The 25,365-nt window shown below is 45.1% G+C and overlaps 1 protein-coding gene across 1 annotated transcript in view; it reads left to right on the forward strand.

The window, feature by feature from the left end:
• Positions 1-2,593: 2,593 nt before the first annotated feature.
• The window catches only part of slc2a13a (solute carrier family 2 member 13a), a gene marked incomplete at both ends in the record, with an annotated part of 67,168 nt that continues 44,396 nt past the window's right edge, over positions 2,594-25,365 (forward strand). Inside the window, 3 exons of the mRNA XM_080022696.1 lie at positions 2,594-3,194; positions 12,300-12,459; positions 13,910-14,118. Coding sequence (XP_079878822.1) covers positions 2,594-3,194; positions 12,300-12,459; positions 13,910-14,118 — 970 coding nt within the window. The remainder of the gene's footprint in view (positions 3,195-12,299; positions 12,460-13,909; positions 14,119-25,365) is intronic.

A 25,365-nucleotide genomic window follows, 5' to 3' on the forward strand; every position in this document is an offset into this window, starting at 1 on the left:
TGTGTGTGTGTGTGTGTGTGTGTGTGTGTGTGTGTGTGTGTGCGTGTGTGTTATGCGGGAGACTGTGTTGTGTGTTCACTGGGTTTACTGAGTGTCTTTGGGAATCTACTGTATAATGTATTTTTCCCAAACATATGCCTTCGGTGGTTTAGTGTAGAACGTTTATTGAGACTGAATGTAAAAAAGCAAGTTCAAACAGTGGTAAAATGTTAAGAAATGTCCCATTTTTAGATTTATTGTATATTGATTCATGTTTTCTTGTCCGTGTAATTATTTAGGTTTATTTTGGTTTATTTTATTGTTCATTTTTAGGTTTATTGCATGTGGCCATTTCCCCCATTTTTATCCTATTGATTTATTATTATTGCAAATATTTTTTGATGGGACCTTCTGTAACACTTCTCTCAGGGGATGATTAAAGTATTTGAAAGTGTGTTACTGCAGGTCGTCCTGCAGGAGGCGACACTTTCCTTTAATTTCCAGGAAAAATAGTGGAATAAACGATTGCGGCCACAGGAGCCCTTATTAAATTGCACTGGGAAAAGGTCTGTTTAAAGTAGGTCTCTATGACCAGCTAAAGTTTCGCTTTTTGGAGTTATTCAATTTGATTTTGTCTCATATTTTAATTGGCTTTGCCAATTAATTGCGGCACAATTGTTGCCAGCTTGTATTATAACATTAATCTGTGAATAATAATGATAATAATGACATAATATTAAAATACTTGGACAAAACATAAAAGCATTGGTATGAAACTGGGCCCGTGTTTTGTTCATCCCGTTATTCATGTATCTGCTTTTCACTAAATGGCAATAACCCCAAAGGAAAAATATATCACAATCTCAATAAGGAAGCATCAGATTCAGTTTAATGTTTACTTATTGTTATTAAATGTTTTTTGGCTGCTTTTCATCGTGTCTATTTGATTGCCTTCTATTTATGGAAAGGACGTTGAGTTGCACGTTGTGTATGAAATGCGCCGTACAAATAAAGGTTATTTTTATTATAAGAGGTCCAGCCCTGAAGGGGCGGGAGCCCTAATGCTATTGCTTATGAAAAACTGATGTAGTGGTTTCTGGATGTCATGGGTCCGCCGCTCTCACAGACAAGATGAAATGTGTATTTGGGGCAGTTCCAACATGCCGTCATCCAAGTTTGATCCAGATCGGTCCACTAATGTCGAATAATTAAATAATATTTATTATTTTTTTATCATTGCTGCAACGCACACACATGCGCAAATGAGAGGTCACATGAAAGCATTGCAGTCTGGTGATTGGTCAGCAACCGGGTCCTCACCAAGATTGCAGCATTCGTCGATGGGACTGACGTCAGACTTGATGTCATCTTAGTTTATTTATTTATAGGTTTATAAAATATATTATTATTATTATGGTAAAGGCAGTTTTCTGTTGATTTACAAAGTGCCATAAAATAATTCTGTTCCCCAAAATGGATGATGATAAATAATCGTGATCACAATATTGACTAAAATAAATTTCAGAATGATAATCGCTGTTAGTTGCGGCGTAGGAAACCCACCCACAGCCACAAACACTGCCTCATCATAGAATTACACTGTAACCAGGCCAGAACAAATGGACTTCTGCAGCCACAAAACACATCTGAACAGAGATACAAAGCACACTCTTCCATTGAACTTTTACAAAGGGACGACTACCCTGGACCCTGCATATTGCTGCATGCAGCTATAATTATGAATTATTATAATCACTGCTATCTGATTGACTTCTATTCATGGAAAGCACTTTGAATTGCATGTTGTGTGTTTCTATACAAAAATATAGGTGACTATGGTTGTCATAATTATCCTAATCATCACCATCATCATCATCATCTTCACCATCATCATCATCATCATCATCGCCATCATCACCATCACCATCATCAACATCACCATCATCATCACCAACATCATCCCCATCATCACAATCACCATCACCATCACCATCCCCATCATCATCATCATCATCATCGTCACCATCATCATCATCATCACTATTACCATTATCACCATCATCATCATCACCGTCATCATCCCCATCATCACTATCACCATCACCATCATCATCGTCACCATCATCATCATCATCATCACTATTACCATCATCATCATCATCATCACCACCATCATTGTGAATAACTCAAACCAATTAACCTTGAACTCATCTGGAAAAGGGGCACTGTGACGTCAATACCAGTTGCTTTATGTCTTCAGACAATATTTCCTTACGTCACAGCGACGCTGGTAGTGACGGACTCCTCCTTTCTGTCCCCATCTCTCCACCCTCAGCGCTCCATCCTCTCCTCTCTCCTCCGCTCGCATCAGGACCACAGGGCGCCGCTCCGCATCCACCCCGGAGGAAAACTTGGCTCAACTTCAACCCTGAGGGGGAGGAGGGGCAAACAAAAGTGCTTTGGGGAGGGTGGAGACAGCTGAAGTGTGGCTGAAAGTGTTATGTGTATTTTTGTTGTTGCTGATTTTTTGGGTTTTTTTTTCCATACATTTTCTATCAATATTAGGAAACAACCGTGTGAACAGCGCGTGTGAGAGCAGCGTCTTCCCCGCCTCATGTCGCGCAAGTCGGGCGACCATGAGTACAACCTCCGCAGCATGAGCAACCTGATGGGCGAACGGAGGAAGAAGAGGGCGAGCGACGGCGGGGAGCGGAGCCTCATCCGAGCTCCGTCCGCCGCCAGCATCAGCAGCCAAGCGGCGGCGGCGGCGGGGTCCCCCAGCTCCAGCTCTGCGTCCGCGTCCGCGTCCGCCACCGCCGCCGCCGCCGCCGCCGCCTCCACCGGGGACCTGGAGCGGGCGGCTCGGAAGCAGTTCCAGCAGGACGTGACGCCCGCCTTCGTGTACGTCCTGGCGGTGTTCTCCGCGCTGGGCGGCTTCCTGTTCGGCTACGACGCAGGGGTGATCTCCGGGGCCATGCTGCTGCTCCGGCGGCGGATGAGCCTCAGCGCCCTGTGGCAGGAGCTGCTGGTCTCCGGAGCCCCGGCGGCGGCGGCGCTGTCCGCCCCGCTGGGCGGCTTCCTCAACGGGCTGCTGGGGCGCCGGGCGTGCGTCCTGCTGGCCAGCGGATCGTTCGCCCTGGGCGGCGTGGTGCTGAGCGCCGCCCCGGGCAAGGAGGTGTTCCTGGTCGGGCGGCTCATCGTCGGAGTGGGACTCGGTAAGAAGAGCGGGTGTTCGCGGTGTGTCGTTAGTTGTCAAGTTTCTATTTTGTTGAAGTGAATGCGCCGTTTTGTTTGTTTGTTTGTTTGTTTGTTTGTTTATTTTTCCACTTTAAGTTCCACTTAAGTTTACCCTTGGCCACCGTGTTCAAGCCCCCTCGGTCACTCCGCCCCGCGGTTGTAAACACGTGGTTTATTGATCAAATAATAATAATGGGGGGGGGGGGGACACATTGTCGCTGGAGATCATAGTTGTTTGAATTGTCTGAACATAAAGTCTGAACATTATTTTGACTCTGTCCTTGTCCGAGTACAACCCGGCGAGAAGACGGAGCGTGGTGCTGGGGTGTGTCCTGTGTCTTTAGCTGTCAGTTAGTTTGGCGTTTGCTTGGTTGTTTTTCTTTCCCACTTAAAGTTCCCTGTGTCGAAAAAATGCTGCGTCCACGGCCCCGCGGCTACCAACGCGGGGTCCGTTCTAAAATGAAAGCATCTTAGTTAAGATGAGATGAGATGAGATGAGATGAGATGAGGTGAGGTGAGATGAGATGAGATGAGATGAGATGAGATGAGATGAGATGAGATGAGATGAGATGAGATGAGATGAGATGAGATGAGATGAGATGAGATGAGATGAGATGAGACGAGACGAGACGAGACGAGACGAGACGAGACGAGGCGAGACGAGACGAGATGAGACAACCCTTTATTCGTCCCACAACGGGGAAATTTCCATCGTTCCAGCAGCAAAAAGGTTACAGCAGAAAATAGAGTGCATATCAAGTACACACTATAAACAATAGAAAATGTATATATATATATATATATATATATATATATATATATATATATATATATATATATATATATATAAATAATAAAAATTAATAAAAAATAACCATAAATAGGAACCAGAGTACGTGTATTGCACATATTGTTAGTTGGAGATCTTAATGCAGCAGCATTCGGATTTATCCTCTGACTATCCCTCCACTAGTTGCAGTGACTGTCTCCCAGGTAACTCATTGTCTGAGTAGGACTTCGTAATGTTTGTTGGAATGGTTCCATTTTTTCTTCTCTCTCTCAAGTTAATAAAATGTTTTCTCTCCCACTTGAAGTTCCGCTCGGCTCCCACTTGGCTGCTGTGTGTGTGAAGGAGCTGCGTTCAAGGCCGTGGTTTGCTTGTTTTGTTTTTTTTTTACTTGATAAAGACATGTAAGACCAGGCCGCCGCCTTGGGTCCTAATCACATGCGTGGGGCCAAAGTTCAGAGGGCTCCAGGTAAGTGCAGCACTTAGCCAACCGAGATGGAAAGCATTGTAAACACAGAGCAGGTCACGCTCACGCGCACACACGCACACGCACACGCACACGCACACGCACACACACACACACACACACACACACACACACACACACACACACACACACACATCCTCACTTCACTCATACAGGAGGTGTTCAAGTGCATGGGAGACTTTGTATATTTCATGATGAATCCTCTTTTGAGTACGTTTTTTTTCTGCTCCTTATCGGAGCCACTTTGCATGATTTGCAGACCTGCTCCCGTGGTGCGAAGAGACCTGGCCCGTGCAGAGATGTCAAGAGGGGCAGGTGCTCAAAAAAGAAAAGAAAATGCACGTGGACCCCCAGCTCTGGTCCGGTTTTTGGCATTTCGCCGCTCTGGTGCAATCTGTCGACGGGGTCGGGGTGACGAAGCGTTCCCATTTCGCACGGCGTTTTGTTTCGTTCCATTAGGAAACGGAGCGGCGCGGCGGAGCGCCCGCCCGGCGCCATTCGATGCCCATTCGCGCTTTGAAAAAAAAACAACAAAAAAAAAAAACCGCACCCGTTAAAGACGGCGCCACGCACGTGCCTGGAAGAGACCCCTTCTCACATCCATCCACTCCTCCCCGCTCCGTCCATCTGTGTGCGATTCCTCTTAGTCTTAACGCTCATTTGCATTCTCAACTTGCAAGCCGCGAAGCAGATGTCACCCTGGTCCGCCGCGTTCCAGGTCATGTTTGGCCAGGATCTTGTTCTCGGGAGCCGCGTCCTGATTCAGATTTTATTTCCGGTTCTGATTCTAAATCTTCCGATTCTGTCCTTGGAGAACAGCGGAGAACAGCGGACGGAGTGAAAGCGGCTTTCACACTAGATGGTAGAATGTGGCAGCGACATGCTAAACACACATAATCGCGCTGATGCTCTGAGGAGGGTGTCCAGGAGCCCGTTGTCATGGTTACGCACGTATTGAATTGAAGGCCCCGCAGCTGATCCCACTTTTCCCATTCCTCTCCTACCCGCCCCCCATACCCCCATCCAGACCTACATTACAACCCTCATCCACCTTCCCCATGTGCCATTTTCTCCTCATGTATCTCCCCCTCTCCGTTATCTCCGTTGTTCCCTTGGTAGCCTCCCCTGGCCCCGCCCCTCTGTCTCTCTCTCTCTCTGTCTCTCTCTCTCTCTCTCTCTCTCTCTCTCTCTCGGTCTTCTCCCCTCCCTTTGCTTTTCTTCTCCCCGCCCTCCTGCTCCGCCACTCTGACGTGGAGCTCGGAGGCCTCCACCAGGTTTTCCCCGCCGCTCTGGATTTGACGGGGATCCGACGTGCCGCCCATCTAGTAGTGGCCGCACCCAACGACGGAGTCATCCAGTCGCAGCGGACAGGACCGCGGGGATTGGTGTTCCGGGGCGAGCGCCGAGCCCAGGCGATCGTTCCCCGCGTCCGTTGAGAAATGAACCCCCGAGGGGGGTAAGCGCCCCCCCCGATGCCCCTTGGAGGAGCCGCAGGCTCGCCGGGACGAGTAAAAGAGTTTTGTTTACGACCGACTGGGGGTCAGACATTACCCCGGCTCAGCCTCGATCAGTCAAGCCTCGTCGAACGAAGTTGAGACGATACGGCACGACGCAGACACGATGCTTTTCGTATTAAAAATGTTCCAAACGCGCCGCGTTCGATTAGCCCCGAAAAACCCCCCCCTCAAAAAAACAGAAACGTCTGCTGCAGAGCTCCCGTTGCGGCACAACACTCTGCGGCCAGAGGGCGCTACGGCAAGCGACAAGGGCTTTTCATTCTTTTCCTGTTCTCCGGTACAATGAGAACAAGAAGACACGCTGCCCAGAGGTTGACGCGTTTGTCCGTGATTGTTGTGTCCGGTACTGCCCCCTGGTGGTAGTCAGCTGTTCTCAATCACAATATAAATTCTGTATTATAGAATTACGCATCCTTGCCGCCAGATTCTAGAGATAATTGTACCCTCTTGATGATGTCATCACAGATAAAACGAACACCTAGTCTGTCAGAAAGTCCATGTTTTCAATAACGCGGTCGTCGAGGCATTCATTCCAAGCCACTCTGCCAAGCGTGGGTTGTCGAGCCGCCCGGACCCTTGACCTGGGAGGGGCTAATTAGCGGGGGCGCTTAAGCCGTAAATATGCATAACGATGCAAACTTCCTCCCTCCCTCACCCTATTTGAATCTCCCACCGCGACGCTGGCCTTCATTAACACCGGCACATACGTACGTGACCCCGGCTCCATCAAAACCCTCTCTCTCTCTCTCTCTCTCTCTCTCTCTCTCTCTCTCTCTCTCTCTCTCTCTCTCTCTCTCTCTCTCTCTCTCTCTCTCTCTCTCTCTCTCTCGCTCTCGCTCTCCCAATTAGACGTTAACGAGCCAACGTTTCCAGTCGTCGTCTCACTTTGCATTTCCGAACAGACCCCGATCGTGGCTGACTCTGGTCCCGGGCAATTATTGGTGAGCTGACCTTTAACCGGGCCCCGTGGGGAGGTTGTTGTGTGATGTGAGTGGAAGATTTGGCCCCGTCAGTCGGAACACTGACCCCTGGACGGGACTCGGGACACAGCGGGTCGCTTTCCTAGTTTCAGTTTGATGAACATTGCTGGAGGTTCAATCGCCAGGTTTTCATGTTCATGTTTCATGCCACTGGACCGACCCATTTGGGAGATGGATGGATATATAGACAGACAGACAGACAGATAGACAGACAGACAGAGAGATAGATAGATAGACAGACAGACAGAAAGACAGATTGATAGACTGACAGACAGAAAGATAGATAGCCAGATAGATAGATAGATAGACTGATAGACAGACAGATAGATAGACTGATAGACAGACAGATAGATAGATATATAGATAGATAGATAGATATATATAGATAGATGGATAGATAGATATATAGATAGATACTTTATTTATCCCTGGAGGGAAATAGTGTCACAGCAGCTCACATCATAATAATAGGCGCAAATAACATGTTTAAGTTTAGTTTAAGTTCAAGTTTGTTGTCATATGCATTTAAACAGTACCACATTCCAAATGCAGTGAAATGCTTGTGCCCGGTTTGTTTTCTCAGCCTTTTTAAAAGCGAAATAACATAGAACTAATAATAAAGTATTAGGAATAAAAATAGAAATAAGAAAAAAGAAAAGGGCAATATGCAACAAACCTAGAAATGAACTAGGAGACCGAAAAAAAACCTTGAATAAACCTAACAATTATCAATGAAAATAATAACAACATTTAGTAATAAAGCTAATTAATAGTAATTACGCTAAATAAAAAAAAGTGTCGTCCAGTATAGATGCAGGTTTCTAGGCCAAAGCAAATTTTTGTAAAAATGTTTTTGTAAAAAACATCGATGGGGAAAAAAAATGTCGGACAAGAGGCGAAAAAAATATATATAAAATGTGACCTTTTCAGAAAAGCTAAAATCCACGAAGCAACGGCACGTCACTTTCTCTTTTCCTTCCAACCAAACGGAATATTTTGAACTGGATTTCGCTGAAAGACTCAAAATAATGTAAACCCCGTCGTTCACAATATCGCCTTTTTTTCAGGTTATTCACCTTTTTCTGGTTAATGTGTTGCCTGATAAAGGTGCAAATAAACAGCGAAATATGTTTATTTTGTATAAACCTGACTTTCCTTAATCTCACATCTCAGTAAACACCCCCCAAAATAAACAAAACTATAAAGCAAATAAAAGCCAAAAATAATATAACAAGGAAAAATAACAATAATAACATAATATCTCCACAAGGTTAAAAATGATCCACCATGTTTTGACGATCTTTCCTCTCAGCTCTCCAATCTCTAAATCAGGTGCACGGTCACACACACACACACACAAACACACACACACACACACACGCACACACGCACACGCACACATGCACACACACTCATCCATCATTGGTGTGTAATCAGCAGACAGTCTCTTCTTCCTCTCCAGGATTCATCTTCTCTTCTATTTATATATCTAACTGCTCTCTCCATCTATGTTTCCCAGAAGCGTCCATTAGAGGCTAATTAGCCTCCTCCATCAGCCCCCCTCCACTTACCGCTCTTTTTTTTATTTCTTTCTTTCTTTCATTCTTTCTCTCATTTGTTCTTTCACTTTGTACTTCAGTCAGTCACTTTGCTTGTCCATCAGTCATACTTCTTTCTTTCTTTCTTTCTTTCTTTCTTTCTTTCCTGCTCCAGTCAGACCCTTCAAACCCAGTGGAGTGGGGAACTCTGTTTGGAGTGGAGCTGTCCGTGGTGCTGAAGCCCACATGGAGCTGTAGTGAATTTAGTTATTAGTGTAGTAATCAGCACAACGTGATTCCATTGAGTTATCACTGCTTATAACAACGTTATATACAGTATATAAGACAACGGTATGTAACATATAACATTATCACTGTATGTGAAATTATAACAGTATATAACATAACAGTATGTAACATAACATTGCCACTGTATACAGTATAACACTAACAGTATGTAACATAACATTATCACCATATGTGACATTAGAACATTATATAACGCTATTACTGTATATAACATTAGAACTGTATATAGCATTATAACGGCAAATAACATTTAAACTATATATTATAACTAAATATAACATTATAACTATATACATAACGTTATAACTGTATATAACATTATCACTGTATATAACATTGTCACTTTATACAACATTCTTACTGTATATGACCTAACAATATATAACATTGTCTATGTACATAACATTAAAACTTCATATAACACAACGTATATAACATTATAACAATATATAACATTATAACGGTATATAAGATAATCACTGTATATTCCTTAATAATAGTATATAGCATATAAGATTATCACTCTATATAACATAACTATGTAAGGTTATTACTGTATATAATATTATTACTGTTAATAATATCACTGTACATAACATTATAACTGTACTGTAACATGTTAATTCTATATAACATAACTGTAAATAACATGTTAACTTTGTATCACATTTTACCTGTATATAACACAACGGTATATAACATGTTTACTGTATATAACACCTGTATATAATGGTACACACACAAAAGCTCAACAAGTTTTCAAAACCTAAAGACTATTTATCAGTTGTATCTAAGCAACAGGCTCTCATGACTATGAAATTAAAGTGACAGATAAGAAGAGAGTTTATTATTAGGTGGTATGTTTTGTAATAATAGCTTTATTATAATACGTTTGTAATAATCTGAATTTAACAACTCCCACATTGGGTTATAGCATCACATGTATACATTTGCATTTCTTCGTGTACAGTATGTAGAAGGCTTAACGGATCGGTTTCGCTATTTTTCAACCCACGTCCTGTGATAATGTTCGTTCCTGCAATTTATCACTGTTCAACCAGACAACCTCGCTGAACGCTACCACTGAGAAACAAACTCTTTCCTCTTTACTCTTTAGTGTTGAGCAGCTTACCACTCTGCTGCGTCTTCTCACTCTGCACTCGGCCCCCGGAGAACAAGTCTGGAGATCTTTTCTTTGTTGACAACTATTTTGCCTATTCGCAGAATAGCGTTTTGGAAGTGTAAAAGAGTCGATAAAAACCTGATGAAATTCACAGTTTTTGACCATTAGCTCTTCGGTATAATAGAAAAAAAACTCTCCTACTACTCCTAATATGAGCTTCTAGTTTTTTTGTTTTTTTGAATGTTTTTTTTTAAATAATTTTTTAAGTCTTTTTTTTTTAAGGCGTAGAAAGCTTAGTTTGCCCAATTGGACTGAATTGAAGCGATGAGAAGCTGCAGCAGAGTGGTAAGTTTCCCACCAGCTCAGCGAGGTTGTTCTGTCGATGGTTATTCAGTAAATAATGGGAAGCAGCGTTTTAATAAGAATTTTAACTATTGGGTTGAACAAAAGTATACCTATTTTTCAATAGCAAGGACCACTTTGCTGAACTACAAGGTGTAAAAGTACCATGGTTACTACCACTCCTCCTAATACTACTATCAATACCACTAATGAGGATGAAATGAGTTAAAATCCCCAACGTGGAAGAACATTTGCTCTGACGTGGCTGCGGCAGTAACTTGTAAAACTAAACTCATTGTTCATCGTTCATCGGAGAGTTAGTCCGATATGAAACTTGACAATCACGAGATACCTAAGTCAATCTGCGTTTCTCAATACCAAGTATGCGAAGTCCGGACTTGCGGACTTGGTAGTTCAGACTTGGCAAGTTCGACTCGGGAGTCCAGACTCCCGGGGACGGGAGAACGCAGGACGGTCATTCTGCGAAATGCATTCTGGGATACTTGGCTGTCCAAGTCCACACAAGTCACCACCGATGCATCCTCCATAAAATGGGTGGAGCAAGTCCACATCCGGGCATTTGGACTGGACTTGACTTGATGCGTACTTTGAATTGGAACAGTACTTGGGCTGCAACTGATGACGTTTCACAAGTCCACAAGAACACAAGAACAGACAAGAACGCACATTGAGAAAGGGCGAATGTGTTGAATCACACTTGGATTATTTGACATGAATAACCATCAGCACGTATTATGGTCTGTATCAACATGGCTTCCTGTATTGTGTTATTGTGATAAGACGTCCTTCTGTATCGACGCTGCCGCGATATCGATCCGTCTCCCCCATCTCCCCCAGCAGGTTTTCCGGTGAGCCGTTACCGTAGCAACCGGTAGCCACGTCGCCGTGGCGGTGTGCCGATATTGGAAGGGGGATTGGGGGGTAGGGCAGTGGACAGTGTTTGGAGACTATTAATAGAGCTCATCAGGAGCCAGCTGGAGGAAGGCACGGCCCTATGGCCCGCACTGCTACTGAATGTGTGTGTGTGTGTGTGTGTGTGTGTGTGTGTGTGTGTGTGTGTGTGTGTGTGTGTGTGTGTGCGTGCGTGGGTGGGTGGGTGTGTGTGTGCGCGCGCGTGCGTCTGTTCATATGTTTTGGTTAATTAAAATTACAGTGTGGATTTATTCATTTATAATTAATCTGCAGCATATCTCACTGAAGAAGACACAAAAACACATTCTATATGGTTTTAACTCGTCCTTTTATAACTTTCATCCTTTCATCATTCCACAGGGGGACAACATAGAACTATATATAAGCCATTTATTACATATTAATATAATAATTAATATAAAAACTAATATTAGCACCCTATATGTCCAATACAATAATCTGTCTTGTGCATAGTATTGCATTTTAGATATTATGCATATTTTTCGGTATTTGACTATTTCTGTTTGGTATCGTTCATCTATTTGCGTATATTTTCCATTTTTTGTTTTTATTTTATTTTGTATTTCACTTATTACATTTTATTTGATTAGTATTTTATTCTCCATTTTTTTTCAGACTGTTAAGCTATTCAGACAAATTCCTTGTATATGTAAATGTGCCAGGCAGAATAAACACATTCTGATTCTACAGAATCCATGTACTGTGTGTTAGAATAAATTAAAATTCTGTATTTTCACCGCGTTTTACTAATTAGAAAGAAAAAACGATTACTTTTTCAAATCAATCCCAAAAAAGATTTAAACTTCTTCTACCCCTTTTTCCACCGTGCCAAAAACCCGGTAACACCTGCTCACACACCGCATTTGTCATCAGCGGGAATTGAAAAACCCAAGTTTCAGTCCCGGGTCAAATGGCCCGGCAAGAAACGGGTTTGATCGGGCTCAACCTCTGATCATCTCCCAAATGTTTTGAGTGTGGGGACCACAGCGGAGGGGCCCCCACGCTCCCCGCCGGGCTATCTAATTTGGGTTCTCACCTCTCGGCAGGCATCGCCTCGATGACGGTGCCGGTGTACATCGCCGAGGCGTCGCCGCCACACCTGCGGGGCCAGCTGGTCACCGTCAACACGCTCTTCATCACCGGGGGCCAGTTCACCGCCAGCCTCATCGACGGGGCCTTCAGCTACCTACCGCGTGATGGCTGGAGGTGGGGCCAAACACACACACACACACACACACACACACACACACACACACACACACACACACACACACATATTGAGACACGCAAATAGACACACATAGTATATAGACCTACACACGGGCACATTGACACACACACAACTACTTTAGACACACACAGAGACACACATACACACACACACACACATATAGACACATAAAGACACACACATAGACACACACAAACACACATTGAGACACAGACACATACAGCACTCTATATACAGACACACACATAGACACACAGAGACTTATAGACACGCATACATATAGAAATATAGAACCACACATAGACACACACACACGCATACTGCACACAGACACACACACACACACATATAGACACGTAAAGACACACACATAGACACACACAAACACACATTGAGACACAGACACATACAGCACTCTGTATACAGACATACACATAGACACACAGAGACTTATAGACACGCACACATAGAAATATAGAAACACACATAGACACACACGCACACATACACACAGACACAGACACACACACACACACACACATAGAACCGCACATGCAAATAGACACACAGACATTGAGACATGGACACATAGCAGCACTGTATATAGAGACACACACATAGACACACATAGAGAGACATATGGACACACACACATAGAAACATAGACACACACACACACACACACACACACGGACACGGATGAAGCTGGAAAATCAGCTGCGTATGTAGGATGGAGCTTCTTAGTTTCAGTCTTCTCCTCTTCTCCTCTCCTCTCTCGTCCTCTCCTCTCCTCTCCTCTCCTCTCTCCTCCTCTCCTCTCCTCTCTCCTCCTCTCCTCTCCTCCTCTCCTCCCCTCCTCTCCTTTCTCCTGCTCTCCTCCCCTCACCCCCCGCTCATCTCTCGTCCTCTCCAGTCTCATGGCGGCAGATGGAGAGCGTCCGTTCCAAGTGTCCCATGCATGAAATCTGTTCCTCAGATGTACTGAGAGTGGCCATGTTGGATGTTTTAAACATTCCTCCCTCCCTCCCACCCTGTGTGTCTCTCTCTCTCTCTCTCACTCTCTCTTTCTTTACCCCCCCCCCCTCTCTCCTTCGCTCTGTGTGCTGGCAGCGCCGCACACTTAACACCAAAGATCGTAATCTTCAAAACTTGAATTCCTTCAAAACGCGGACGTCAAAAAAACCCAATTTGCATTTTAGGAAAAGAAACACAAACAGCCTTGTTTGATAGAACTCACATCACTGTCATCTGTGTCGATGAATATAAAGTACGACGATTGTTTGACGGGACCAAACCAACTGATTCTAATTGAACAAAGTATTTTCTCCACTTGTTTTCAAGCAAGCAAGTCGAGATTCCCAAGCCGCCCGCGGGCTCCGCGCCGACTTGTGGTAACTGTCCCCCCGACGCCGCCCCTCTCTCCAGGTACATGCTGGGCCTGTCCGCGCTGCCCGCCACGCTGCAGTTCGTGGGCTTCCTGTTCCTGCCGGAGAGCCCCCGCTGGCTCATCCAGAGGGGCCTGACGCAGAGGGCCCGCCGCGTGCTCAGCCAGATCCGGGGCAACCAGAACATCGACGAGGAGTACGACAGCATCAAGAGCAGCATCGAGGAGGAGGAGAAGGACAGCGGAGGAGGTGAGGCGGAGGAGGGTGGAGGTGGAGGAGGTGGAAGAGGGCGTAAGATCAGGTTACAACTTTCCTCGTTGCCGTACTTTATTGAGTAGATATTACATTTTTTGTTTTTTTTTAAGTGTCCAGTTTGTACAAAAAAAAGGACGCTTTTCAAAGGGAAACATTATCATTGGATGTAAATTGGGTAAATTGAGGAATATCGAAATGTCCCTCTCTGCAGGAAAATGAAAATCATTCATCATCAGTCCAGTTGTGAAGGTGGGAAAAGGATGATGGACTGAGACCAAAATTTTAGTTGAATTTCTAATCAAGTTACAAGGTTAGGTCGTACTGTACTTCATTACTTTTGTGATTGCATGGTACAGACTCTATCTGTGAAGACCCCAAAATCGATAAAGAACAATAAATAAATACCCAAAACAAACAATAAGTAATGTGGAATAAACTGTCGGAATAATCCAAAAGATTTGAGTTTCGGGTTTTGACGGAGACCAGTCGCGTCACAGCGGCTGTGCAGCTGTGAATTCAGGCACCGTCACTAAAAAGAGGATTAAGAGAATTATTCCGAAAAATTAATGAAGTGAAATTAAACAAAAACATTTGCATCACCTCAAGATGAAACATGTGCATGTGCTCCTCAATGTGAAAAGAAAAGTCAGCAGGGGTAAGATTCTTATTTTCATTTTATAATACAATATTTCTTCATATTTTCAGAACTCTCGTTGGTGGTGTTCGAAAGTTTAAATATATATTTTTTTCTCAGTTTCCCTTATCATTTTTGTGCCCATTTATAAAGGTCAAAGACAACTCAAAATGGAAAAAAAGAAAAAAAGAGTGTCTGCCTCGCATTAAGAAAACAAGATGCCTGGACAAAGCCTGGACAAAATTAAAATGACATAACATTTCCTGGGGAGAGGTTAGACGAGCGGGGACGCAGCAGAGCCTTTTCTTTGTGTGTTTATTTTTTGTTATTTCCGAATGTTAATTGTCAAGTTTGCATAAAAGAGAATAATATAAGCCGATATAAACCAAACCACAATAATATGAACCAAATAATAGACATATTTAAGCGGGCACAGCTGTGTGGTTTTAATGGGGGAAAAAAGAGGACAATCACTCCTTCCCCGGCATTATTTTTTATCGTCACGGCAGGAGAATAACAGCGACAACAGCTTCTTAATGAGCTGCATATCCCAGAATAAACAACTTTATTCAGCCGGTAGGAAAAGGGAGAAGAGAAAGCCCAGACGACCGGCGGAATTCTTTTCTTGGCAAGATATGAATATTCACGATGTACGCGTCCTGAAGGCGTTCCTCATTGGTCGAGTCCAAATGAGTCTTTATTGGTGGAATTGGCGTCGGCGCTGAACGCCGTCTGTGCAGTGGGAAGAGTTTCATCACTGTTGTCTCTACGACACTTGTATCTCGGTCAATATTTTGATTGTTTGTGCTAATTTTCGATGGGCCGCATAAAACTCAAACCGGGAAACTGGCGGGAAATACAGCCGAGGAGGCAAAGCCCGCGCTGGCACTAAAGGAGTGAGCGACTTCGGTGAGGACGTTTGGGGATGAACGCCAGCGAAGTGATGACTTGATGACATGAAAAAAATTTGAAATCCGATAACCAGCCCCCGCACAAAATTCATAAAAAAGAGCTTGTTACTCATCACTGCTAAGATGACCTTTGCCTGAGCACATGTTTCCTCCTGTGTAACAGGAGGGTTGAGCAGACTGGATTCAGCCAAATATCTGTCTGTCACACCTGTTATTGACTCGATAATGAAGCTGTTTCATAACGGCACTCCGCTGTGCTCGAGCGCAAAATGTGGTTTCCACTTCAGTCTGACCCTGCAAATAATTCTCCAGAAATCCTCCTCAAGGCGATAATAAGTCCCCACGAGGGCTTCCTTGACGAGACCAAAGGGGCTCGAGCAATATCGTGCGTCTTGCTGGAAATTTCTTCCCAAGTTTACAAACTAGAAAATGTACTTTAAAGAGCTCGGTTGGAAACACGGTTTTAGTGTTTCCCCCGTTCCATAGGAAGGTAAGACAATCACGTCAAGCTTTCTTCAGGATTAATTCATCGCCTCAAACCCCTTTTTCGCTGTGTAAGGTACCGTAGCTTCTAGAACGACAGTGTGGGTTTAAAACAAGCTATTTAAAAGAAATGGCTCGTTTTGGGTGCCGCCGCCGCGCGCGGGGAGAGGCGTTGGCCCGGGGCCGGGTGCTCTGACCTCGCGGCAGAGCCCGGGCTCCGGGGACTCGGACGAGGTGATGGGTTGGACTGGCAACAGCAAGGCAGTGGCGAAGGCCTCCCCCACCCGATCCGCAGCCGACCTCCGGTGACCCTCCCGGACGCCGGCGTCTTCGGACGCCCTGGCGACCACGAGAACCAACGGACCGGGGCCCCCGGGCGGGGTCCTCGTCCGCGCCGCGATGAAGCCGGGCGGCTGGTCGCGGCCGGAGGAGTCCTGGCCACCGTGAAAGGCATTGCCCTCCCGCCCGCTCGAAGGGCCCCTGAGAAGCGGCGCTCTCCGGGATCCGCGGTACAGGGGCCGCGTCATCCGTCGTCTCCTTGGGATGAGAGGAAGCAGCCGCCTGCGACCGAGAGGCTGGACCCCTATTCCCAGGCCGTGCCAATAAGTACCTGCGGGGAGAGGCCCTTTGACGAGCAGGCTGGCAGGAAAGCCCGCGCGCCTTATGCGCAAAGTGTTTTAATCCGAAACTCGGCTGAGATGTTGGCTGGAGCAGGCCACCGTGCTGGAAACCCTCCCGCCCGGTAATAAGCAGGCCGCCCAGGTTGAGCGTTGCATATTTTGAGTTGCGGTTCCCAACATTTTCAGTCATTACTATTCAGGTTATTATTCATGCTCCGTCCGCCCTGTCCGTTTTGTTTTTGTTTACAAAGCCCGATGGGGGGGGGGGGCGGAGAAGAGAAATGTCCAATTTACCTCAGTAAATACTTCCTCTCCGTGGCACGGAAGGGCATAATTAAACTTTTGAATTGAAATTGCATTCAACATTTTTAACGCCTGTACCATGGCAGAGGGTGCAGCCCCGGTGAGTCCGGCCAACCCCATCGGACCCTGTAGCTGGCGCCTCTGCAGGGAGCATTCCTCACGTCGTCATCGTCCGACCCTTCCCTCTGTTCCCGGCCCCGGGCCCTTCTGGCTCACGGTCGCCCCCGGCAACAGCATCAAATCATCAGTCTCTCCACTTCCACCACGCCCGCTTGGTGAGAGCATGTCAGGATGCATAGCCGTCTACCTGCGCGCGTGTGTGTGTGTGTGCGTGCGCGCGCGTGCGATTGTGCGGTTACACCTGGAAAAACAAAAGCCCCCCTCCGTGCCCCCTTCCCTGATGATGATTCCGTCGGTTGCCACGGAAACAGTGCGCCACACTTCCCCTTTCCTCTCGCCTCAGGTGCGATGGCGACGATAGTGTCAGACTCTCGCTCCGTCTCACTCTCTCAGCCTCTCCCTCTCCCTCGTGCGCGCCCGTCGGAACGCCTGATCACTCACACATGGACACATATTTCACGGAGTAATCCCTCCGATGAGGGTGTGAGGAGACCCCGCAGCCCCGCTTATCTGTCTCTGTCCGACGGGATGTTTGGGGATCCTCCTTTTCCCGTTCGTTCCTCAACAACGACCGAAACTGACGACGTGCTCGAGACTGCTAGGGAGCTTGGATCGTTATGCTAATCAGCCTAAAACAATTGGTCAGATGCAACTTTTGAACTTTTATTGTATTGTTTCGGGGATTTCAGGTCATTTTTGCATTTAGGGTCAAGGACAATCCTATTTGAGGTAAAAAAAATAGATTTAAAAGAAGATTTAAAAATGTGTACATCAGGTTTAGGTTTGATAGTCGCTGATAATCTCGGGGTCAGTCGTATAGCTCTCAAGGGTGTTGAGACTATCTGTGATGATTTCAGAAGGATCTGAGGTACAGTGCACGGGTCACGGAAAAAGTTAATACCGATCACCATTTGGGGTCAAGGTCATCTATCAAGGGCAAGCAACGCCATCACGCCTGCTGGTAGAGTTCTGTGCATTGGACCGGGTATGAAGTAATGGAGTTAACGCAGTGGTTCCAGAGATTCCTTCCCAACTTTGATACCAGGAGAAGCCTCCCCTCGCCTTTCCCGGCTGATCGGCGCACAGCGCAATCCTCCAGGCGCCCGGGGCGGTCTCGCGGTCCAGCAATAAATGCGCCTAAAAGCCGTAAGAGCCGCGGTCGGTGGTGCCATGTGGTCTAAGTCGCGTCATTCTAAAGAGCCGCCCGACCACAAGTGGGGCCCTAGAAGGAGCCAGCCCCCCCCCCCCCCCGGCGTCCCGCTGGCGGTGGTGGCTGGTCTGGAACCAGCAGGTTGGAGGACAGCTTCTCCCCTCAGACCATCACACTGTTGGACTGGTGAAGTGGCCCCTTCCCCTCATTGACTCTGGTCCACCCTGAGCGTTATCTTATCTGTTTTATCGCTGATGATCTCTCTTTTATATTGCTCGTAATCTCTGCCTTGCCTGCCTCGTATCTCTGCTTTGCGTTGCTCGTTGGTTTGCGTTGTTCATTATCTCATATTTACAACGCTCATTATGTCTCACATTGCACGTATGTCATCACCGTCACAAGATCCCTTTATTGAACATTAATGAACGTTGTATTGCTCATGACTACAAAGTCTCCCTTTTATTACCACTGGATGTTTCATACAGTGTATTTTGTGTGTTTTGTAAATAGCGTACTAACACTTTTAGTATTATTATTATTATTATTATTGTTGTTTGTGTATTGCTGTTATCATTTATGACTTGATTTTAACTCTTCTGCCTGTTTTATTGCTCCTGTTCATCACCTGCCGCTCGCCCCTTTACGAGGCGTAAGCGTTTCATAGAAGAGCGGGCGGAGGATCTTTCAAGTGCATCGCTGTTTCATACTCACCCCTCGTGTGGTACGTGGGCAGGTTTCATCCATCCTCCGTACTCACACACAAGCTGTCCCCCGAAAGTGTGTGTGCAGAAAAACAAACTTACCAATCAGGGTGTTCTGAAACCAAAGATGCACTGTGTGTGTGTGTGTGTGTGTGTGTGTGTGTGTGTGTGTGTGGGATCGAACGGCATGTTGTTCTCGCTGTGAACAATTGATATGTTCTATTTAATGCTCCTGCCGCGCGTTTCCCAGTGACTAATTCAGCAGCGTTTTAATTGTGTCTGGGTTAGTCAGATGTGGAAAAATTAAACACGACACAAACACACACGCACACACACAGAAGCGCGCGCTGGCAGACGCACAGTTTCATACAAGTACACACACACGTACCAGCAATATTCCACGGAGGGCGGTTCAGACTGAGGGAATCCAGCCTTATCGCAGTTCTCCTCGTCCCACCTTTCGTTAACGATTCAGAACATTATGAACACAGACTTTATGAAACTCCTCAGCCGCGCCAGGCGTGTTTAAATCCACCAGGGTGCTGTGATCGCGCAAAGAACCCGCTGGACCTTGGGATCCCGTCTCGCCATTCCTTCGAATGAGGTTCGCAGATGCGCCTTCACTCTCGATAGGTCTTTAAAATTCTTCTTCAGTCCAACAAACTAAGTGTCTCAACTTTGCGTTTCAAGTCTTGAGAGATCCTTGGCTCCTCTGCTTTGTTATTGTTCGTTATTTTTTTACCTTTGTTGAGCTATGTCAGTATTTTGACTATTACACTTCACCAAAGACGGTTATAACAGTAATTCCATTTGGCCATAGTTGTGTTCAGTGCTATGGCAACGCTACAGTAACGAGGCTATATATACTACTGGGTTGGTCTGGTCTAGCTCATGGTAATTGCCTAATTTGAGTTATTGTGAGTTTTTTGCAGCGATCTTTGCGTTCTGTTGTATACATCATCCCATGTCCAACGTGAAGCAAGGTGAAATGTTTTGACATTCAAAGCAATAATTGCAATAGCAAATATGTCCAATAAGCAAGACGGACTCATTTTCTTGATAATAATTATATTAATAATTATAATAAATATAGCAATACACAGGGTCCAGTTTAGCCATGTTCGGTACGTATTACAGGTTTCGGAGGTTCCCAAATCGGTGCTCTGTGATTATGTGCTGGAGCGTTTGGAGCGCACCGAGGGACTCTCTCCGACCGCAGATTCTTTCTTTAATCGCTCTCCTTTGGCGTTTGGCGAGTTCAAATTGGCATTTTGGGAAGACCCACCAGGTCAGCTCCGGGGGGGGGGGGGCCTCATCCCTGCTACGTGCTGCCCAGCTGGAGAGCGCCGCGGCCGGGGAGAGAGCAGAGGAAGCACCGGCGCTCCTGCTGCACGATCGGCGGCTCGTGTCACATGTTTGAAGTGACGTTTTTACTGAGCTTTGCGTATTTACGGTTTATTAAGGTTATCTAACTTATGTAATTGTATTGGTGACTTTTTTTCTTGGATCAAATTTTAAAGTTTAGCTTACGTTTCCATGAAATACGAAAAACGTTGGCGTATGCAATTACAATTTGACGCGTTCTATTTTTCCGACGCGTTCCTGGTACATGAACGCGACTCGACGTGGTCATGGGTTTCTGTGGGTTAATGTTTTTGGTGTTTTTTCATGACTCCTGCAAAATAATGAGGGCCAAGGAGATAAAACGTCAATGGAGCAGATCCACAGACATCTACCAGGTAAGAAGGTACATAAACTCACACACACACACGTCCGGTTTGTAATGTAGAACCACCAAAGAGCGACGGCGTCTACACCGCCCACCGGACACCATGAATGGACGTTCTGAACCATAACCTGTACATTTATAGTACCGAGTATGATGACGTCACAAAGCCTCGAAATTACTCGAAATCTCATCTCCTTCCTGAGTTTTCCAACGTCCGGCCGTCCGGCTACTTTGGGTCCGATTTCGTCGGTGTGTTCACTAACTTCTGTTCCGTGTGTGGATCGGTTTGGATGAAACCTCAACCACAGGATGTCTGTGACATCCCGGTTCTAGCGAGACCTCAAACAAGATAGTTTTAGCCCGAAAGATTTTGAGGAAAATAATCTAACAATGACAAGCCCTGCAGGCTGGACCCCTAATAATAATAACAATAATAATAATTATAATAATAATAATAATAATAATAATAATAATAATAATAATCTTTATTTCTATAGCACCTTTCATACCAAATTTTCAGCTCAAAGTGCTTTACAGACATTTAGGAATAAATTATTTACAGTAATTCATTATTTTTGGTGAATGAATAGTACATTTGAGGAGAAAAACAAACAAACAAACAAACAAACAATAAACAGATATTGGTATAATTGCGGCTGATGCATGTTTTTAAGTGGTTAGATCTGGGCTTGGATTGATATGCATCGGAAATGGGTCTTGATCGCTCATAATTTCCACTTTGGTTGAAATTCCGACGTGGAGCGTGGACAAATATCCGATTTCACAGTTTTGTGTCCTCTTTCACGCCACCATCCGTGGCAAATCAGCCAGGTTGCCAGTTTGCATCCACTTTGCAATAAGTTTTCTTATGTTGGGCATTGACAATAAGCAGCGTTCAGCTCACATCCATTATTGACGGACGTGTGCGGAATCCTGTTTTCCTACTTGAAGTAAGCCGTAATTGAATTTGGAGAAGCTCGAGGGATTTCTAATCTACTTTTCAATGGAAGCGCCCTCTGCTCTAATTCTTTTTCCGTCTCACCTTTTTTCCTTTTTTTTTTTTTTTTTTCCGGTGAGACGCCTCGACTGACAAGCGCCGCAAATTGGCTTCCTGATGAAAATGGTAATACGCACAAATTATATTTCATGTGAGAGTAATCGTAAACAACGTGTTTCTCCCCACATCCTTGTTGGTGTTAACACTATGACCAATTTTTTTTAACAGGAAGTGTCCCGGTTAGGAAGGAAGGTTGGAAGACTAAGGCCCCAGATTGCTTCACATGACTTTAGGATGCAGGCGGTACCGGCACCGGTGCCGAGGATCTGTAGCTGGGTTGCAAGCTAGATCACGAGCCAACTATATATGGTAAAAATCCAACTACTGGCAGGGACAGACCTTCAAAAGACCGCATCGCTCATTTAAAGACTTCTTTTTCCATCCCAGTAATGCACACACTGTAGGATTAAGACTAAAAATACAATCAAAACAACCTGATATTCTCTGATATTCTCTTGACCCACTGTTAACCATCATCCTAACTAGCCCTGGTCCTACCAAACTACTACGATTCTCTTAAGAACTTGAGGGCAGTGGCTCAGGAGGTAGAGCGGGTCGTCTAGTAAGCGGAAGGTTGACCGGGTTCGATACCCGGCTCCTCCTGGCGGCGTGCTGATGTGTCCTTGAGCAAGACACTTAACCCCCCTAACTGCTCCCCGGGCGCCTCTACATGGCAGCCCACAGCTCCTAGCTACGTCAGGTACCAGGATGGGTAAATGCAGAGAAATTGCATATTTCCCCGTGGTGGGGCTGATAAGGGTATATAAGATAAAAACTTGAAAACGTGTCTGGGACTCTGGAGAAAGCCGAGCTCAAATCTCTATGTCCGTGCGTATATAAACTTCGTGCGAATGCCTTGTCAACTTCGCCATCCTCTCAAGGCACCCGTTCACACGACTTTGCAATGCAAAGATGTATTTTGAGTCACATCGCAGTGTTTCCCCCCCGGGACATCGCAGTATTTCCCCCTGTACATTTGCACCGGAACCTCAATTAACAAGCGCCACACCGCCACGTCATCACGCAGCCGTGGATAAAGTTGACACTACGAGGCAGGTGCGGTCCCCGACCGCAGCGCCGGGCCGCCTGACGAGCCGAGCGCCTTTGGGAAGACGGGCCCTCTGAGGCTTCTATTCCGGGGTCCAAGGCTCCGCGTGAAATGACAGTGATTAGCGCGTGAGTCACCCAGCGTCGCCTTTATTCAGTCGTGAAAAAATGCCCGTCGAATCATTTTGGATGCATAAGACCTGATTAGCCCTGTGCAAAAATTAACATAATCACAAAGGCTTCCGTGTGCTCTGCTTTTCCAGTCGCTTCAGATGGTTTCCCGCTGCACATGAGTGTCAGCGTACACTGGCTTTCTGTGTTTGCGTGGACTGGCATCCTCTACCGACTATAGACACTGAACAGGAGGGGGTTAAGATGGATGGATGGGTTGGTCAGCAGATGGATGGGTGGGTTAGTAGATGGATGGGTGGGTTAGTTGAGGTGGATGGGTGGGTTGTTGGATGGACGGATAGGTGGGTGGGTGGACGGGTGGGTTGGTGGGTGAGTGGTTCTTAGATTAATGGATGGCTGGCGGGTGGATGCCTCGTTGGGTGATTGTTGATGATGTTGTGATTGTTGTGGGGCCAGTAGCTCAGGAGGTAGAGCGAGTCGTCTAGTAAGCAGAAGGTAATAAATAAATGATCTGATTGTGTGTGTGTGTGTGGGTGTGTCGGTGCAGATGTGTGAAGCGGGATTTCCATGAATGTCGACGGTTCATTATATTAGTGTTAGGCTTGCAAGGCTTGGCTGCTAAGATTACATTTCCTACATTTCACATGGCATTTACCCCAATTTAAAGTGTGTTTCCGTGTGTGTGTGTGTGTGTGTGTGTGTGTGTGTGTGTGTGTGTGTTAAATTACTTGTGTGTGTGTGGCCATTTGCAACCTCGACCTTTGCAACAATTTCACCCACTTAACGTCACCTGCTCTGCTTCCCCCAACACAGAATTTTGAAATGCACTTTTGCATCCATTCACATGCAGGCAATTATAACACATTAATACTGTAAAAATATAGAGAGAAAATAGCTAAATTGGGAATACACAAAGCAAAAACAATGTATAAATTAACAATAAAAACAAGCGAAAACAAGAAAAAAAAATGGCCATAAATAGTAAACCTGAAAATAACAAAATAAATAAAGGAGTGTTATTAATGCCGCTGTGTTATTACTGAATGCGGTTGTGTTTTCGGTTGGTGCAGTTGTGTTTTCTGTGGATGCGTTTGTGTTGTCCGTTTATGCGGTTGTGTTTTCCTTTAATGTGTTTGTGTTTTCCGTTAATGCGGCTGTGTGTTTTTTTGTTGTTGTTGTTTTTTTCCCCCATTGATGCGGTTGTGTTTTTGGTTAATATAGTTGTGTTTTCCGTGAATGGCTTTGTGTTTTCCGTGAATGCGATTGTGTTTGCCATTAATGCGGTTATGTTTTCCATTAATGCGGTCGTGTTTTTCAAATGTACATTTGTGTATGTAGCTCGTTCCACAGGTCTGGATTTGCAGCGTGTTTTCTAAATGCTGGGCATGTGTCGTCATGTTGGTGGAGTTTGGTGAGGTTTTCTTATTTCCTTGTGTTTTGTCCATTGCATGCGTTTTATTGTTTGTATCTTTCAGGATTCAGGGTTCATCCTCTGGTGGTGAATCATTTCGGGTTTCATTCCCAGAAAAGGGGTTTAACTTGAATTTCTCTGGGCTGGAGATTTGACCATTTCCATGGTCACTCGTGTAAACCCAAACGGATTTAAGCGTGACTCCCAGGGAGTTTGAAGTTTGTTCTGATGAATCTTTCATAGATCCTGCACGAGACAAATACAAAATTAAAGTCTTCTCCCAGCTCATAATTATTGCTGCTATTTTTAATCTGATTTTTAATGACAATGCCCCTCGACTAATAGACAAAATGGATAGAATGGTCTTGTCTTTTCTTTCTCATTTCATCTCCATGACAACCACTTGTTCCATTACGGGTTTAAAAAATAAATAAATCTTCTTCCATTGTGCTCTTTCTCCCTTTGCCCTCCGGTGTCACGCCCTCTTCTCCATCTGTCCGTCATTCTCTGTCTCCTCCCGTCGCCCATTAGCATTGAATGTTATTTTGGCACAAAGAAGAGCAGCTCATCTCTGGGCAGAAAGCTTTATGGGCCAAAGAGGGCAGGAAGTATTTTTCACTTGTTGTTTTGAGGCGTGTCTCCGATATGGATGAAGTGGCTGTCTCAAGTTATCCGTCAAATTTGTTCCAAACCTGTCTTTCCAGTTTTCAGCAGGATAACGCCCATCCTAAAATAACTTCACTCTATAGGGCTGGTCTGACATTAATTTGTTTGATTTTTACAGCCGTTACCTGGATTCCTGAAGTGTGAGATGAGTTGAATAAAATGATATAAAACATAATTAAATAAAACAATAATAATAATAATAATAATAATAATAATAACTAAATAAAGTAAAACCAAGATAAAATAAGATAAAAATAAATAAATGCATACAAATACA

Source organism: Zeus faber, assembly GCF_960531495.2.
Source record: "Zeus faber genome assembly, chromosome: 21".
NCBI classification, from domain to species: domain Eukaryota; kingdom Metazoa; phylum Chordata; class Actinopteri; order Zeiformes; family Zeidae; genus Zeus; species Zeus faber.